Source organism: Stegostoma tigrinum, chromosome 9 (assembly GCF_030684315.1).
Source record: "Stegostoma tigrinum isolate sSteTig4 chromosome 9, sSteTig4.hap1, whole genome shotgun sequence".
Lineage (NCBI taxonomy): Eukaryota > Metazoa > Chordata > Chondrichthyes > Orectolobiformes > Stegostomatidae > Stegostoma > Stegostoma tigrinum.
In genome coordinates, this window is record NC_081362.1 from 46,958,423 (window position 1) to 46,978,325 (window position 19,903).

Consider the following 19,903-nt stretch of genomic DNA (forward strand, 5'->3'; position numbering starts at 1 on the left):
TCTTAAGTTGTCAGTATCAGTAGACATTACCATTACACAAGCTTTGTGGATACAAAGTCCCATCTTTAAAACATGAATATCCTATATCATGAAGTGTGGCACTCCCACTGTGTAAAACAGACTTATTAACTCAAATTTGCATACCTAGGAGGCATGATCTAGGATGATCTGTTGCAGAATTATATTCAGTCATAATCTGTAACCTCATAGCCTTATATATTATCCACTCTACCACTTCCATCAAGCTAAGAGATCAGACTCTCAAAACACAGAAACAAGTTCTTCAGTCCAAAACGTCCATGCCAAGTAATCATCCTAATATGACCTACTCCCATTTGCTAGCGTGTGGCACGTTTCCCTCCAAACCCTTCCTATTCATTTACCCATCCAGATGCCTTTTAAATGTTGTAATTGTATCCACCTTCAGCACTTTTTCTGGCAGCTCTGCACAAACAAAGTTAGCCCTCAGGTGCTTTCTAAATCTTGCCCCTCTCACCTTAAACCTATGCCCTCTAGTTTTGAATACCCTCATCCTAAGGAAAAAAGACCTTGGCTATTCAGCCCTTCTATGCACCTCATGATATTATAAACCTCAATAAGATCACTCCTCAGCCTCAGATGCTCCAGGGGGAAAAAAAAATTCCCAGCTAATTCAACCTTCCCCACAACTCAAAGTTGCCAGTCCAGACAACTGAAGTAGTTTGAGTTTATAAGCCACAAAACCCGGACAAGTTCTGTCTCAGGCTTCAGCTGATATGCGGCAAGAAGGGGGAGATGACGGCTTAGCGGAATTATCACTATACGGTTAATCCAGAGACCCAGGTAACGTTCTGGGGACCTGGGTTTGAATCCCGCCATGACAGACGGTGGAATGTGAATTCAATAAATATCTGGAATTAAGAGTCTAATGATGATCATGAATCCACTGTCGATTGTCGGAAAAACCATCTGGTCCTTTAGGGAAGGAAACTGCCATCCTTACCTGGCCCGGTCTACGTGCGACTCCAGACCCACAGCAATGTGGTTGATTCTTAACTGTCCTCTGGGCAATTAGGGATAGGCAATAAATACTGCATGGCCAAAGACACCCTCATCCCATGAATGAATAAAGAAAGAAACATCCACACTACACAAGTACCAGGCAACAACCATCTCCACAAAGGAAAATGTAACCACTGCCCTTGACATTTACCACCTGTACATTACTGTTGCTGAATCACCACTGTTAAAATCTGATCCAACAATGCCTTGGTTTGGAATTCTCGTCCCACAACACAGAGCAAGAAAACATGGGCTGAGGTGAAAACATGGCAGAGTAGGGGACTCAATTACTAGGGGTCATGAGTTCAAAGTGAGAGGAGGAAAGTTTAAGGGAGATATGCATGGAAAGTTCGGTGGGCGGTGGGTGCCAGGAACGCGTTGCCAGCGGAGGTGGTTGACACAGACACGTTAGCGTCTTTTAAGATATATTTGGACAGGTACATGGATGGGCAGGGAGCAAATGGACACAGACCCTTAGAAAATAGATGACAGGTTAGACAGAGGATCTTGATTGGCGCAGGCTTGGAGGGCCGAAGGGCCTGTTCCTGTGCTGTAATTTTCTTTGTTCTTTTTTGTGTCACCTGCAATGTGATTGGAGTTACGGAGCAATAACCCCATCACTTAAGCAGGTTACTAGAGTTTGCAAATTAAAAAAAAACTTGCATTTATATAACATCTTTTCTGATTTTAAGTTATCTAAATATTTTCCACAGTTTAAAAAATCCAGCATTTAATCTACACACAGCAATGTGATAATGACCATATAATCTGTCTTCCTGGTGGTGGTTGAAGGATAAATATTGGTGAGGACATCAAGACAGAGTCCGCTGATTCTTTTAGAATCATACCATAACTATTTTTATACCCACCTAAGTGTCATGTGTAACAAATTGCTGCAATTTCTTGACTGAGGTTTAAAGCCACAGACTCAAAAGGAGCTACAATTAATACATTACAGGCCATTCCCGTTACATACACAATGCCTTTGATGTCTGTTTTGTATGGACATTCTCTCACCTCCACTGAACACATGTTTCTTCCAGTTTACCAATAAGATTCTGGCACTTGGCAAACCCCACCTGGGGATTTGTATCTCATTGTGACCCACATCAAAGCCCAAAGAATGTGTAGTTTCTCACCTCACTGTCTCCTTCCTGTCCAACAATCTTCAGGTTCTTAACCCCAGTCAGTGCTCCCCTGCTGCACTCGAGGACCTGCATTCACTCACGCATCACATGTGCGCATTTGAACAATGGAGCGCGAGACAGGAAAGTGTTGCCCCTGACCTGCTTTACCTGGGTCCAGGCAGGTGAATTTGCAGCATTCCTTTGGGTCCTTTTCATAGTGTTGACAGCCCTGGGGCCGCTCACACAGAGCGGCCACACACATTTCTGCTTCGCCATTGTGGCAGGTGCAGCTCAAACATGGGTCGTTCCCCTTTGGAGTGAAATACTTGCCCTCATCCACCACGTTATCTTTTATATCCACACAGGTTTGACTTCTCAGCCTGGTGTTGTTGCAATGCAAGATGACTTGCATGTTGAACTTTAGAACACCATGTGCTGGACAGAGCTAAATGGACAAAGGGATCAGATCTAAGCTCTGCAGAGCTGCTGCGATCAGTTATAAATGATGGTGTGCAATTACAAGTGGAAGATGCACAACAACCTCCATTGTCATTGATGGGAAAGCCCTACACGCCAGTCCACAATATGAATTTGAAGTGTTTCTAATCAACTTCAGAGAGTTGCTGAGTGGGACGATCCATCTTGGCTTTCTCCTTTAGTACTCAGCAACATAGATATCAGTCTTTAGCCAAGTAGATTTATTCCATTTGATATAAAGAGACAGATGGAGGCTCCAGCTACTTCAAAGACTGTGAAACCTGACAACATTCCAGTAATCGCGTTAAAGATTTGTGCTCCAGAACTAACATGCCCTAGCCCAGCTATTCCAGTAGAGCTGCAACACGACATCTAGCCAACAATGTGGAAAGTTTGCCATGTAGGTGATGCCCACAAAACCCAGGACAAATCCTACCTGATCAATCACTGCCCTGTCAGTCCACACTCAGTCATCACCAAAGTTGTAGAGGGAGTAATTGATAGTGTCATCAGGCGCTTAGAACCATTAAGTTATATACCATGGAAACAGACCCGTCAGTCCAATTCATCTGCACCAATCAGACATCCCAATCTGACCTAGTCCTATTTGCTAGCATTTGGACCATATCTCTCAACTCTTCCTGTGTACATATTTTAAAAATATTATAGCAATATTGCTAGTGCAGTGTTTAATACAAAATGTATTGTTATTAAACAAGAAAGTTTGCATTGATGTTGTACGTTTGATTTCTTCAGTGTACCCCCAAAGCACTTCAAAATGGATGACATATACATTTTATAAATACGTTTAAAACTTTGTCAATGTTGACAGTCTTAATGCCTTTTAATAAATAATTTTATTTGCAGTTGACAATGATGATAAGACGATTATTGTTCAGCTTGAAGCCTGCAACATGGGAGCAGTGTCTCCATGAGATTCATACTCTGAGATGGAGAAATACTCGTGACTCACAGCTTCGTTCAGGTCTATTGGTTTTGCAGCAAAGCTGGTTACTTGGGGGAGTCAACAAATTCAACCTGCCACTTGTTAGGCGTTTAGCAACTAAAAGGGTAAGGTACTGTATTATAGTTTTTGGTCAGCTGATAGTTTGACTGACTTACTACAGTGCAAGTAAGATATCAAACTGGTTAATTCTAGTTTTGTTTTCATGTTGTGTTTTATTCTTTAAATTGTGGGAACTAGGCTATATTAGATTTAATTTTTGACCACATGTACACTCTATACCATTGTGATTACATCTTACACTGATCAATGCCAGTGAATATTGGTCCATTCTATTCAATCCACCCTCATAGACAGTCTTCTCTTTTCGAGTCAGTCCAGTGAGGATTGCAATAATCAAGTCAAGAGGAAACAAGGCTAGAGTTGAGTGTTTCAGTAGCAAGATTGCTGCAGCAGGGCAAGGTCAGTTGAAGTTATGAGGTCAAAGTATGTGGTATTCTGTGGTATGCAAAGATACATACAGTTGGAAATACTTGTAATATTGGAGGTGTTTTTTGTTGGGAGATTGTGTGGCAGTTGCCGGCATCTACCCTATTTTACATTTTCTGAAATTGAATAAATAATAAATATTTCCTGCGTCCCATTTCGAAAGTGGCAAAATATCTAATTCATTTTGCGGCTGATCCAATTAGCTTGATTAAAATTCTATCTCCCAGCTAGTTATCTAGTGAGGAGTTAGGAATTGTAGGTTATACTTCAATCATGACTACATTGCATTGCAGTGTGAGAACATGCATGCAAAAATGCAGGATGTAGTATTGAAAATTAATTGTACTTCTGTACTAATTCAAGTATTAATGTAGATAATTCACAGTAAAGTTGGTCTCTTCTATCTGTGCAAAGAGCACAGATGAATTACATGATAACATGAAAGTTTACTAAGCAATCAAGAAATCATTGTTGTCATATTAAGATGTTGAGCAACCAGTAGGCTGAAAGGTTTGGTTCTACATTTGCTTCAGAGAAAATCAGAATGACTATATCCTGGAAACACGAATTGGCAGAAAACTCTGGTAGGAATGGTTTAAAGGTTTGTTAAAATTGGCTATTATGTTAGGCAGAGTAAATTTAAGAACATTAAAAGTGTATATAGCAAGGGTAAAACTATTCACAAGGAACTTTAATTTTCATATAGCCTCTGCAAAGCAATTTGGCACTAATTGTTTAGAAAATGAGGTCATAGAAAGCATACAGAAATTTTTTTATGCTGGGAGGAACCGAACAAGAAATTTCAGATCCAGTATTGTGTAATGAAAAAAAGAATCATTAATAATATTTTACTAAAGGGGCCTTTAAGGAAGACTAATCATATAGCATTGATTTTTGAGAGTAGTTTGTATGTGATGCTAAGGTCTTGTCTGAACAAGTAAGGGTGTGAGTTGAGAAACTAGATTGATTGCTGAAAAGAAAAATAAACCAAAGATTGGAAGAATTTTAAAACCCAGTTAGGATCTTGAAATTGATGACCAGAAAAGAAATTGATAACAAACTAGAAGGTTTGTAAAATTTTTAAGCATTGAAAGGTATAAGATTTTATTAGAAGCAGACACAAGATAAATTATAGTGGTGAATTAGGAAATGGCATTTGGAATTATCAAAGTAAGATCAGGCCGACTCAGACACATTTTTGAAAGATAATTATATTTTATAAATTTCAACCTTTTGAGGTTTTAGCTGGCTAGTGAATAGGAAGGAAACAGATGGTGCATTTGCATTTTCAATATGGATTTAATAAGGTGCTTCATAAGGGTTCTGCAAAAGACTAAACCTCATGAGATTGAGATTATATAATGCCGTAGTTTGAGGATAGATTAGTGGACAGAAAAGAGTGAGAATTCAGTTGGCAAGATCATACAAGGATAAATGATTGGATTCATTAATTTGAAACCTGTATCAGTGTTTGGATGAATCTAGTGCAATGATTCCAAGTTTGCTTACCATATAATATTGGTTAGGGAAGCGAAGAGGCTGGATAGGCTGCAAAGGGTAAGTGATTGGAATAGAACAAGATAATTGGAATAGGATGCGGGGAAGTGAGAAGTTTCCACTTTGGAAACAAAGACATAAACGGAGAATATTTTTAAATGGTCAGCATGATCTTAGTGAAGGGAGAGGAGACTTGAGGGGCTAAATTACCTATTCCTCCTAATTCTCATTCTTTATTTTGAAATGCTCTGATTCAGTTGAATCGTGTCTGTTGACCTTTGTATAACCTTTACTTATTGCTTATTTGCTTTCTATGTTTCCCGCTGTGTAATGTTCAGGAATGTTGGGACATTAAAAAGCTGGCATTTCCCTGTTCAACTGTTCTAAGTGACGTTATAAAGGGAATCGGGAAGATTGAGGATTGATCTGTTACTCAGCAACAAATTATAAATTCCTGTGCTTTGGTGGACATTATAATTGAATATTGTAGAAAATAACTGTCTCTGGTCATTTTTGGCAAGTTTAATAGATAGTTGTGGACAAGTTAGTGGTGCAGCAAAGCTTAAAGATTACATTAAATTGTCAGTTATGATAACTTGAACAATATCCAAAATGTTACAAAATAAAAACTGAAAGCACTACAGATGCTCGAAATCAGAAACAAAAGCAATGTTACTTAAGAGCAGAGATAATGGGAACTGCAGATGCTGGAGAATTAAGAGCACACGTGGTAACATTGAACACAGACTTTTGCTGTGCTATTTTTTAGTGCAATTTTGCAGCCTAAGAAAGGCCCTTGTATGCAGACTATGGGCTTCAGGAATAATAGCTTGCATGCATTTATGACACTTCTTGCAGAGAAAGGTAGATTGAAGAATGTGAGGATGAGTACAAAAACAGCATCAGGTATATGCAAGGTGAAAATCTGCAAAGCTGAATGATGAGATAACAAGGTGTAGAGCTGGATGAACACAGCAGGCCAAGCAGCATCAGAGGAGCAGGAAGGCTGACGTTCTGGGCCTAGACCCTTCTTCAGAAGTCAATATATCAGTGTCGCCTCGTGCTCCCACGAAGAACTCAAACAGTTCAGCCACTTCACTAACACCTTCCACCCCAACCTTAAGTTCACCTGGATCATCCTTCCTGGACCTCTCTGTCTTCATCTCTGGTAACCGCCTAGAAACCAATATCCATTTCAAGCCCACCGACTCCCACAACTACCTAGAATACACCTCCTCCCACCCACCTTCCTGCAAAAATGCCATCCCCTATTTCATATTCCTTTGCCTCCGCCACATCTGCTCCCAGGATGAGGCATTCCACTCCCGTACATCTCAGATGTCTTCGTTTTTCAAAGACCGCAACTTTCACCCCCTTCGGTAGTCGAGAACGCATTTCCTGCAACTCATCCCTCAACCCCCTCCCCGCCATAACAACCAAAACAGAATCCCCCTCGTCCTCATGTACCACCCCACCAACCTCTGGATCGAATGCATCATCTCCTGACACTTCTACCATCTGCAATCCGACCCCACCACCAAAGACATTTTTCCCTCCCCATTCTTATCTCCTTTCTAGAGAGACCACTCTCTCCGTGACTCACTTGTCCGCTGCACACTCGCCGCCAGCTACAACAGACCAGGCACTTTTCCCTGCAACTGCAGGAAGTGCTACACCTCCCCCTGTCACCAACTCCCTCACTACCCCCCCAGGCCCCAACAATACTTCCCACATCAAGCAGATGTTCACCTGCACATCTGCTCATGTGGTATACTGTATCCACTGTTCCCGTTGTGGCCTCCTGTATATCGGGAAAACCAAGCGGAGGCTTGGGGGCCGCTTTGCAGAACACCTATGCTCAGTTTGCACTAAACTGCACCTCCCAGTTACAAGCAACTTCAGCTCCCCCTCCCATTCCTCAGACAACATGTCCATCCTGGGCGTCCTGCAGTGCCACAGCGATGCCGCCCGAAGGTTGCAGGAGCAGCAACCTATATTGTGCTTGGGAACCCTGCAGCCCAATGGTATCAATGTGGACTTCACAAGCTTCAAAATCTCCCCTCTGCCTACCACATCCCAAAACCAGCCCAGCTTGTCCCCGCCTCCCAAACATGTCCTTCCTCCCACCTCAAGACCCACACCCATCTTCTACCTACTAGCCTCATCCTGCCCTCCCTGGACTGACCAATCCCCTCCCTAACTCCCCACCTACACTCACCTATGCAGGCTCCATCCCTGCCTCTTTGACTTGTCTGTCTCCTCTCTACCTACCTTCTCTTCTATCCATCTTCTATCCGCTCCTCCTCTCCCTGTTTATTTCAGAACCCTCTCCCCATCCCCCATTTCTGAAGAAGGGTCTAGGCCGGAAACTTCAGTCTTCCTGCTCCTCTGATGCTGCTTGGCTTTGTGTTCATCCAGCTCTATACCTTGTTATCTCAGATTCTCCAGCATCTGCAGTTCCTATTATCTCTAAAGCTGAATGATGTAAGGGTTGATGGATATGTACCACTTAGCACGAGAGACACTTGGTGCTTCAAGCTCTTGATTAGCTGAAGTTGTGAGGGGTGGAGACAGATTAGGTTGGTAAAGTGAGCACTTGTGAATTACTACTTTGTAGTTGATGTTTCAACAGCTGTGAAAGTGAGGATGTATATTAGCATACAGTGTTCTGGGACAATAGAAAAGGATAATGGATTGGATTAGGAGGTTGAAACATCAGTATATGGTTTTTTTTGGCATGTTGATCCAGGCAGCCACAAATCATTTTTACTACAGTTGAAGATTGTGCTGGAAAGGAAATGTAATTTTAATTGAACTAATTTACTTCTGGGTTTTGGGCATTATCCTCTGTTACCAATTTGAATATTATTCCTTTTATCAATCATTTCTTTCATAATGTTGAAAGAAATCTTGCTGTCTCCAGTTTGCTTCTTCACCTGCAACTCCCCTCATTCTTACTTTGAAAGTTGTTCTTCTATTTGATCTTGTCATTTATGTGGTCATAAATGATTTATGGGAGCTTGGGTCTGACCTACTGTCTTCTTCACAGTGTGCTAACTGTGGAATTACTGCATTTCAAAAGCAATTAGTTGCTTCTGAAACACCTTGGCATACCCCAAAAGATGCAAGCTCTCTCTTTCCTTTAAACAGCCTCTCAGCATCTACCCAGTCAAACCTAGTCAGAAATATACATGTTTTAATAAGGTCATCGATTGTACTTCTTTTTTTTAAACTTATTTTTAATAACCTGATGAAATGGGATTACACCTGAAAGATGTCACTTCTGACCATCCTTCATCCCGGGAAGGTGATGGCCTCATGGTATTGCTGCTTGACCCAAGTAACATTCCGGGGAACTGGGTTTGCATCACGGCAGATGATGGAATTTGAATTCAATTAAAAAAGGTCTGGAATTAAGAGTCCAATGATGACCATGAAAGCATTGTTGATTGTCAGAAAAGATCCTGAATGGCTCACTGATGTCCCTTAGGGAAGGAAATCTTCCATCCTTACCTGGTCTGGCGTATGTCTGATTTCAGACCCTGTCAGGTTCATTTTCGGAGACCCTCATGGACTTGATGTAATAACAAGATACTGGCCTGGCTACAAAAACACAATCCTTTTATTATTAAGCAAGTACGAGCTGTGGAGGATCACTGTACACAACCCGGCACAGTGCTGAATTCCATAAGTGATTCTCCCCGAAAAGCGGACAGTCCCCTCTTTTTATACTCAATGTATGAACTGGCTAAGACACAAAAAAGTTACTACATTCGGAACATAAAGAGAACAGGATACAATATTGATTGTTTGCAAAGTGACTGATAACGGCAAGATGTGTTTTCAAGTTGCCAAAGTGACAGAATGTGATTTCGAACTGCCGAAGTGTCTGGCTTGAACAAAAGGTCACTGTCCTGGCCACTTCAGTAAAAGCAGGAGTTTCATACCTTTATAGAAGTTTCATCCCCTTACAGAATTGCAGATGTCTCACATCTTTAGAAACGTTTCCCACCCAATCCTATTCAGGCAGGAAGTTTAAGACAGTTTCCACATACCCCTGTGTAGGAAGATAAGGGCATACATTCCACATACTCTTGTGTAGGAAGATAAGGAGCATAAATATTAATAGGATGTTATCCCATTAACATCTCAAGCCCAGCGATTACTCTAAAACTACTGTGGGCGTTTGATGACCTAGCTGGTGATCCCTACTTCCCAAAAAACATTTTTTTTTAGATGTGACGAGTGAGATAGTTTATACATTGGCTTTAATTTTTCTGAAACATTTCAAGAAGTTTTCATTTGCTTAGAAAATATTGAATATAATTCCCTATAATCAAAAAGGAAGGGAGATAGAAAGTAAGTCGTTTCAAGCCAGTTGGCCTGGCATAATGTAAGAACATAAGAACTAAGAGCAGGAGTGGGCCATCTGACCCCTCGAGCCTACCCCACCATTTAATAAGATTGTGGCTGATCTTTTTGAGACTGAGCTCCATTTACCCACCCGCTCACCATAACCTTAATTCCTTTATTGTTCAAAAATTTATCTAGCCTTGCCTTAAAAACATTCAGTGAGGTGGCTTCAACCACTTCACTGGGCAGGGAACTCCACAGATTCACAGATTTGGGTGGAGAAATTCCTCCTGACCTCAGTCCTACATCTGCTTCCCTTTATTTTGAGGCAATGCCCCCTAGTCGTAGTTTCACCTGCTTGTGAAAACAACCTCCCTGCCTTTGCCCTATCTATTCCCTTCATAATCTTATATGTTTCTATAAGATCTGCCCTCATTCTTCTGAATTCTAATGGGTATAATCCCAGTCTCATCAGTCTGTCCTCATAATCCAACCCTGTCAATCCTGGAATCAACCAGGTGAATCTCCTCTGCACCCCCTCCAGTGCTAGTATATCTCTTCTAAAGTAAGGAGACCAAAACTGTGCCCAGTACTCCAGGTGTGGCCTCACCAGGACCCTATTCAGCTGCAGCATAACCTCCCTATTTTTAAACTCCATCCCTCTAGCAATGAGAGACAAAGTTCCATTTGCCTTTTTAATTACCTGCAATCCTACTTTTAGTGATTTATGCACAAGGACAGTGTGCTGCAAATTTTTACAATTTAAAACATAGTCTATTTTGCTGTTATTCCTACCAAAATGGATGACCTCATACTTATCAAAATTGTACTCCATCTACCATACCTTTGCCCACTCACTATCTATAGGCTATCTATATCCCTCTGTAAACTTTCAGTGTCTTCTGCACGCTTTGCTGTACCACTCATCTTAGTGTCATCTGCAAATTTTGACACACCACACTTAGTCCCTAACTCCAAATCATCTATGTAAATTGTAAATAATTGAGGTCCCAACAGTGATCCCTGAGGCACACCACTAGCCACTGATGCCAACCAGAAAAACACCCATTTACTCCTACTCTTGGCTTTCTACTAGTCAATCAATCCTCTATCCATGCCAATACATTACCTGTAATACTGCACTTATCTTATGTAGCAGCTCTGGTGTGGCACCTTGTCAAATGCCTTCTGGAAATCCAGATACACCACATCCACAGGTTTCCCATTGTCCACCTTGCAAGTAATGTCCTCAAAGAGTTGCACCAAATTAGTTAAACATGACCTACCCTTCATGAACCCATGCTGTGTGTTCCCAATGGGACAATTTATATCCAGTTGTCTCGCTACTTTTTCCTTAATGATAGATTCAAGCCTTTTTCCCAGTAGCGAAGTTAAGCTAACTGGCCTAAAGTTACCTGCTTTTTGTCTATTTCCTTTTTTAAACAGTGGTGTCACATTGGCTGTTTTCCAATCTGCGGGAGCAACTGCAAAGTCCACGCATTTGCTATTTCCCCCATCACCTCTTTTAGTATCCTGTGATGCATCTCATCAGGGCCAGGAGACTTGTGTACCTTTAGCCCCATTAACTTGCCGAGCACTGCCTCCTTAGTGATAATGATAGTTTCTAGGTCCTCATCTCCTCTAGCCTTCTTGCCATCAGTTTTCGGCATGTTATTTGTGCCTTCGCCTGTGAAGACCGACACAAAATAACTGTTTAGTGTCTCGGCTATTTCCTCATTCCCAGTTAATAATTTAGCCTTCTCATCCTCTAAAGGACCAATGTTTACTTTCGCTACTCTTTTACAGTTTACATATTTATAGAAACTTTTGCTGCCTGTTTTTATATTCTGAGCTAGTTTACTCCCATAATCTATCTTACTTTTCTTTATAACCTTTTTTGTGGCTTTTTGTTGGCCTTTGAAGATTCCCCAGACTACTAATTTCCCACTACTCTTTGATTTTTTTATGTGTTTTTTTTCACTCTGATACTTTACCTTATCTCCTTAGACATCCATGGCTGACTATCTTTTTTCCTACAGTTCTTCATTATCACTGGAATATACTTCTGCTGAGCACTGTGAAAAATCGTTTTGAAAGTCCTCCACTGTTTTTCAATTGACTCACCATAAAGTTTTTGCTGCCATTCTACCTTAGCTAACTCCTCCCTCATCCCATCATAGTCTCCTTTGTTTAAGCACAGGACATAGGTACTGGATTTAACCTTCTCACGTTCCATCTATATATTAAATTCAACCATACTGTGATCACTCCTTCCGAGAGGATCCCTAACTGTGAGATCATTAATTATTCCTGTCTCATTACACAGGACTAGATCTAGGATAGCTTGCTCCCCATAAGTTCTGTTACATATTGTTCGAGGAAGTTATCACGAATGCCTTTTATGAATGCCTCCTCAAGGCTGCATCACCGACCTGGTTTGACCAATCGATATGTAGATCAAAATCCCCCATGATAATTGCTGCACCATTTTTACAAGCATTTGCTATTTCTATGTTTATTGCCTGCCCTACCACGATGTCATTATTTGGTGGCCTATAGACCACACCTATCAGTGATTTCTTCTCCCTGCTATTCCTAATTTCCACCCAAATGGATTCAGCCTTTTGTTCAGTAGAACCTATACTATCTCTCACTACCGCCCTGATATCATCCTTAAAAATCAAAGCAACACCACCTCCCTTACCTTCCTGTCTGTTCTTCGGAACAGTTTGATACCCCTGGATATTTAACTCCCAGTCATGACCATCCTGTAACCATGTCTCTGTAATGGCCACTAAATCATACCCATTTGCCATGATTTGCGCCATCAACTCATCCACCTTGTTTCAAATGCTCCGAGCATTCAGATAAAGTGCCATTATGCCAGTTTGTGCACTTTCTTTTTGAGCCCTGTTACCTTTATTACTAACAGCTCTTGAGTTCTCCTTCCCTTTAACTTCTTTCCTAATTTTCAATGGAATTGAAGCTTCCTTATCACCTGCTAATCTGCTGCTTTGCCTTCCAATGATTGTTATACTTCCTGTACACACTCTCCGCCCCTCCTCCCTACTTACTAATTTAAAGTCCTATTGACCACCCTATCTACCTTTCTCGCCAGAACACTGGACCTGGCCCTGTTCAGGTGGAGTCCATCCCAGTGATATAGATCCCTCCTGTCCCAGAACTGATGTCAGTGCCCTATGAAGAGGAAACCCTATTTCCCACACCACTGTTTTAGCTACATGTTTACTTCCCTGATCCTCACCTCCTTATGCTTGGGCAGCAATCCAGAGATTATGACCCGTGAAGACCTGTTTTTTTAATTTTGTATCTAGCTTCTCATATTCCTGAAACAGGTTTTTTTCCCCTAGTGTTGCCTATATTGTTGGTACCTACGTGGACCACAACAATTGGATCCTCCCCCTCCCTCTCTAGTATCCTCTCAAGCCGGTCAGAGATGTCTCACACCCTGGCACCAGGCAGGCAATACACCATGTGGGACTCTCTATCCTGCTTGCAAATGATGCTGTCTAACCCCTGATGATGGAATCCCCTAGAACTACCATCTGTCCCTTAGCTCCCCCATCCTGAACCGTAGTCCCATGGTCACTTGACTCATCCTTCCTGCAGCCTTGTTCCTCATCCATGCAGGGACCAAGTGCCTCATATCTGTGGGACAATGTCAAGGTCTGTGGCTTCTGTGTTCCTGTCTGCAGAGTCCCTCTACCTGCCGCACTCACAGTCACACACTGCTGTCCCTGGCTGCTGATCGAATTAACATTAGTTAATCTACTAGGTGTGACTGCCTGCTTGAACACAGCATCCAAGTATCTTCCCCCTCCCGGATGTGCTACAGTGTTTGGAATTTGGATTCCAGCTCATCAGTTTTGAGCCGGAGCTCCTCAAGCAGGCAGCACTTGCTGCAGATGTGATCACTGCCGTTCTCAATGGGATCAGCTAGCTCCCACATCATACAGCTACAACACATCACCTGGCCTACCATCTCTATTTAGTTAATTATTTAAAATTAATTAGTTTTTTTTAGTTTTGCAGTGTCCTCTAAACCAGTAAGTTTACTCTGTTATATACTCAAACAGACTCCGATTTTGCCTTCCGAACCACTCCCAGAGGATTTGGCGTCTAGGCGACCTTTCGGAAAGATAACAAAGAGATGAGAAAAAAAATGCAAATAGCTTACCTGCCCACCACACTTAGTCTTTATTATTAAGTTAGAGGCAGTGGAAGAGTGGGAGACACTGCGCATGTAGTGTCTGGTATTAGTTACTCCCCAAATTTATTGGGTGAAAGGTAACTGTTAGCCAGCTGACCACTCGCGCCCGTACTGGGACTCCTCCTCCGCTAAACCACTGAAGGCCGCAGTCACGCGAGGTAATACTTTTATAACGAAAGCTTACCTCCCTGGCTGTCCTTGCGCTCTCTCCCGGACTCCCACCGCTGAACCACTGAAGCATTTGTCATAATGAAGATGTTAGCTCTTACTAAAGATGTCATCTGTTATTGAAGATGATATAGCAGGGCACCTAAAGTTCAAAGTAATCAGGCAGAGTCATCATTGTTTTGTGAGGAACTAGACTTGTATCTACTGGAGTTTAGGCCCTGACGGGTCTTGATAGTGTGCATGCGGAAAAGATGTATTGTCCTGGGGAGAATGCAGAGGTAGCATTATATAAACATAAAGGGAATTTTCTTTTTGAATACTCTTTGGATATTTTTGATGAACAGAAGGTTGAAAAATTAACAGGAATAAGTACAAATATGGAGCAATCGGTCACAATTTTGTTGAATGATGGAATTGACTTAAAGAACTGAGTGGCCTACCTCTCCTTGTTTGTATGTATGCTTGTTATTGCACTGAAGTATTAACTAAATTGTGGCTTGATCCCAAAAATATTATCAATGAATAGTTCCATTCTTATTTAAAATGACTGATGGAGACAATAGTTTTGAATTTAAGACACAACCATCAATGGTTATTATATTTTGGTGGTGGCAAGTCAAGACATTCTTGATTTTCGAAATATTCTGTCTTGCCTTGAAGTTATCTCATGCTGAGGATGTAATTCTTCATCTGTCTTCATTGTCTTGAGAACATGATCTAGGCTGACCGTCCACGCATTATTGAAATCTTCTGGCTTACTGTGTGTACATACTTTTACCAGTTTATTCTTTTGTAAATTCCTGTTTCTCTCATTGAAGCAAGATAAGTGTAAGATTTCTCCAGTGAAACAAAAGCAAGTGAAAAAAGAAGTGGAGATAAAGCAAAAGATGACTGTCACTGAACTTGCAGAAGCAATGGATAAAGATATAGGTAAGTATAAAGTAAATATAATTAAACCTGCCAAAGCACAAGATATAACATGATTATGGAACATATTATATAAACATAAAGGGAATTTTCTTTTTGAATACTCTTTGGATATTTTTAAGGTGTATATAGATTCTTGATGGGCAGAATGTTGAAAAATTAACAAAGCCTGTAAGGGCCCACTTTGTGTTCTCTGGAACCATTGAGCCATTTCTACCATCTCAAACACATTACAAATCTCTGGTCTGTTGAGGTAGCTGAATAATTGTGTTAGCTTTGTCTTGTGATGTTGCCGACAGGTCTTCAGATTTCAGTTACTTTCTTTGAAGCAGTACTAGCAGTTGTTTATATTCAGCTCTGAGGTATTATACTGCTGTTGTCAGCCCAGGAGAACTGAAATTGAGGTTTTAAATTTCTACATGTCAGCCCATTTACTTTAGTGAGCAGAAAGCAGAGAATGGAAACAGTATTTGCTAGTTGTAACCTTGATAAACTTCAAACAAATGTCAAACAGGTAAGACAAGCGTGTCATAGATGATAGATTTTTGCAGCTCCTAGAATTCTGTTTTAGACCATCAAGGATTTAATTATTCTTGAACAGGCTGATGCATGAGTGACAAAATGCTGTAGTTTACCCTGATTTTAATATGTTTGTTGTTTAATTACAATGCTTTTCAGGGTTAAAGTCAGATTCAAAAAAAACAAATTACCCAATCTGAATGATGAAAGTGAACACTGATGTATAGGTCAGGAACGTGTTCAGCAGTTATTAACTTATGTGTAAGTTTGTTTACCTGCTGACTTTATTTCGAAAGGAGCCTTATAATGTTCTGTAAGGGCACATTTCTTACTAATATTACTCTTGGAAAGAAGTAATAAGATTTGAATATTTTGATGTACTTTGTTCCCGGTCAAATGTTAACCGGTACCACAGGTATGCTTTAGACATCTTCTATTATAATCAGTGAAGCAGAAGGCACCATAAATAGCAGCAAACAACTCTATCTCAAAGCAGTTTTATTTTAACTTGCTGTCATTTCTTACTTTTGGGGAGGAATGATATTCTGCTGCATTTTGCTGTAAAGTATTTGTGTTGTTTCTATTGCTGCATGTCTATCTATTATTGATAAAATGGATATTCAACTTGAGAGTCGCCCAAGGATTCCCTCCCCTCCTCTCCAACCCCTCCACTGTTCTTTATGCTGTCAGACTTCTTGGCCACTAACTAGTCTTGTATGAGCCATCAGATATTTCTTTTAATCTGGGAAGCTACTTAGCTAAAGGTCCTAGAAATTCTAACATTCGGCCTATTTGAAATTTTGCTGTGCTGATGCATGTGGTAACACGTGCAACTCCATGCTCCTGCTTTAGATTTTAGGTAATGTTTCCTGGCAATTTATTAAAGGCATGTTTTGACGTGACAACAATGTTGGTCAGGAGTCTGGGGGTGAGGGCCCACAGGAACACACCTCTTTCTCCTGGATGAAAGAAAGCCATTTAAAAAGAATCAAATAACTGACATGGATCTCCTCTGACCCTTGATCATATCTGCTGCCACCTTTCCACAACGGATTGGGCAATGCAGCTGTCACCCCATATTAAAATCCTACTGCTGTACAAATTATTGCCACTGGACCCTGAATTTCCATATCAACGCCTGTGGCAAATGGCCTTAAATTTTCTAAAAGCTGTAATCTTTCTACATATTCATGTTCTTATTCACATCGTAATTTCTTTGTGACTATAGATCATGTATATGAAGCTCTGCTTCACACACATATTGACATAGATTCCATAGAAGAGGACTTTGTCTTAGATGAAAAATGGATAAAAGAGGTCATAAAGAAATCTGGAATGAAATATAAATGGGCAAAACTTGCAGAAGAAAAAGTAAAGGAAAATAAAGATGCTGTGAGGAGGTAGGTAATGTGTTTAATTCACGTATAATCATGCCAGAATGGTTATGTTTAATATCTTAGTAAAATAACAATGTATTTACAAATTTTAAAAATCATGCTATATTGAAACATTTCATCTCTCTATTCTGTGCAAATGAAATCTAACCACTGTAGAAAAGTTGAATACAAATAAGGCTGGGTGGACCTCGCGGCATCATCCTAGATCCCAGAAACAGCGAATGTACAGCCTGCCCAGTTGAGCCTGCAAAGTCCTGCTCAGTAATGTCTGGATTCTTGGGCAAGTAATGGGTGACTGTCCCACAAACTTGTTAAGCAACAATCTGACATGTTCATGTTAACGAAGTCATACATTGCTGCCAGTATTGTTCAAGGGTGTGTAGGTTAGATGGATCAGCCATGGGGAATGCAGGGCTACAAGGATAGAATGGGGGGGTGAGTGCAGGAGGGATGGTCTTCGGAGAGCTGGTGTGGACTTGTTGGGCCGAATGGCCTGTTTCCACTCTGTAGAGATTCTATGATTCTATTATTGAAAACTGTTGAGAAATTGGTTAAGTGAGGATGAGATTTTGCTTCCTTCTAAGGGAAAATCATTACATACTTGCTGTTTTAGGCCACCTCCAGATCCAGCTGTGTTAGTTCCCAGATCACCTGTGGTTACTATAATGGGTCATGTTGATCATGGAAAAACAACATTACTTGACAGTTTGAGGAAAACCCAAGTTGCAGCAATGGAAGCAGGAGGTATCACTCAACATATTGGAGCATTCCTTGGTATGTCTTGCATTCCTCTATATGCTTGTCAGTATGGTACCCGATTAGTAATATTTTAGTTAATTGCAGGTTTTAAAATGTATATGGAATAGATTTTCGGGAAAGTTTTATTTTGTTGAGGGTGTTCTTCTCTCTTCGTACTGCTTCTTTTAACATTCACTGAAAGGTGCATTATGTGTCAGCTTTTTCCTTATAGTTGTATTTCCTAATGTACCATCCATTAAATTTTCCTTTTCTGTTATCTGTCTGTTATTGTGAGGATTGAAGTCAGCCCCTAATCTACTGGATTGGATAAACTGCTTGTAACCCATCATTTTCATCCAGATGGGAATTTTCTCAGTTCCTTGAAATGGATATGAAGATGGGGAACAGGGAAATTTAAGGAAGTAAGCATTTGGTCAGTGTACTACTGAGTTCCCACCTCTAACAGCTAGTGTTAGATCCACTGATAACAACCCATGTGTCAGTGGTAGTTAATAAAATGTGAGGCTGGATGAACACAGCAGGCCAAGCAGCATCTCAGGAGCACAAAAGCTGACGTTTCGGGCCTAGACCCTTCATCAGAGAGGGGGATGGGGGGAGGGAACTGGAATAAATAGGGAGAGAGGGGGAGGTGGACCGAAGATGGAGAGTAAAGAAGATAGGTGGAGAGGGTGTAGGTGGGGAGGTAGGGAGGGGATAGGTCAGTCCAGGGAAGACGAACAGGTCAAGGAGGTGGGATGAGGTTAGTAGGTAGCTGGGGGTGCGGCTTGGGGTGGGAGGAAGGGATGGGTGAGAGGAAGAACCGGTTAGGGAGGCAGAGACAGGTTGGACTGGTTTTGGGATGCAGTGGGTGGGGGGGAAGAGCTGGGCTGGTTGTGTGGTGCAGTGGGGGGAGGGGATGCACTGGGCTGGTTTAGGGATGCAGTAGGGGAAGGGGAGATTTTGAAACTGGTGAAGTCCACATTGATACCATATGGCTGCAGGGTTCCCAGGCGGAATATGAGTTGCTGTTCCTGCAACCTTCGGGTGGCATCATTGTGGCAGTGCAGGAGGCCCATGATGGACATGTCATCAAGAGAATGGGAGGGGGAGTGGAAATGGTTTGCAACTGGGAGGTGCAGTTGTTTGTTGCGAACTGAGCGGAGGTGTTCTGCAAAGCGGTCCCCAAGCCTCCGCTTGGTTTCCCCAATGTAGAGGAAGCCGCACCGGGTACAGTGGATGCAGTACATCACATTGGCAGATGTGCAGGGGAACCTCTGCTTAATGTGGAATGTCATCTTGGGGCCTGGGATGGGGGTGAGGGAGGAGGTGTGGGGACAAGTGTAGCATTTCCTGCGGTTGCAGGGGAAGGTGCCGGGTGTGGTGGGGTCGGAGGGCAGTGTGGAGCGAACAAGGGAGTCACGGAGAGAGTGGTCTCTCCGGAAAGCAGACAGGGGAGGGGATGGAAAAATGTCTTGGGTGGTGGGGTCGGATTGTAAATGGCGGAAGTGTCGGAGGATAATGCGTTGTATCCGGAGGTTGGTAGGGTGGTGTGTGAGAACGAGGGGGATCCTCTTGGGGCGGTTGTGGCGGGGGCGGGGTGTGAGGGATGTGTCGCGGGAAATGCGGGAGACGCGGTCAAGGGCGTTCTCAATCACCGTGGGGGGAAAGTTGCGGTCCTGAAAGAACTTGGACATCTGGGATGTGCGGGAGTGGAATGTCTTATCGTGGGAGCAGATGCGGCGGAGGCGGAGGAATTGGGAATAGGGGATGGAATTTTTGCAGGAGGGTGGGTGGGAGGAGGTGTATTCTAGGTAGCTGTGGGAGTCGGTGGGCTTGAAATGGACATCAGTTACAAGCTGGTTGCCTGAGATGGAGTCTTATCGTGGGAGCAGATGCGGCGGAGGCGGAGGAATTGGGAATAGGGGATGGAATTTTTGCAAAAGTTCTTTCAGGACCATCCCAGATGTCCAAGTTC

The 19,903-nt window shown here is 42.0% G+C and overlaps 1 protein-coding gene across 3 annotated transcripts in view; it reads left to right on the forward strand.

Annotated features, from left to right (window-relative positions):
* Positions 1 to 19,903, forward strand: part of mtif2 (mitochondrial translational initiation factor 2) — a 49,404-nt gene that overhangs the window by 3,269 nt on the left and 26,232 nt on the right. The window contains exons 2-5 of one of the 3 annotated variants that reach the window (XM_059648518.1): positions 3,513 to 3,716; positions 15,166 to 15,277; positions 17,022 to 17,193; positions 17,804 to 17,964. In XM_059648518.1, the coding sequence (XP_059504501.1) occupies positions 3,519 to 3,716; positions 15,166 to 15,277; positions 17,022 to 17,193; positions 17,804 to 17,964 (643 nt within the window). In that variant the 5' untranslated portion in view covers positions 3,513 to 3,518. Of the gene's footprint in view, positions 1 to 3,512; positions 3,717 to 15,165; positions 15,278 to 15,991; positions 16,055 to 17,021; positions 17,194 to 17,803; positions 17,965 to 19,903 lie in introns of those variants that run through there. The other 2 variants (XM_048536198.2, XM_048536197.2) reach the window with 2 other exon arrangements.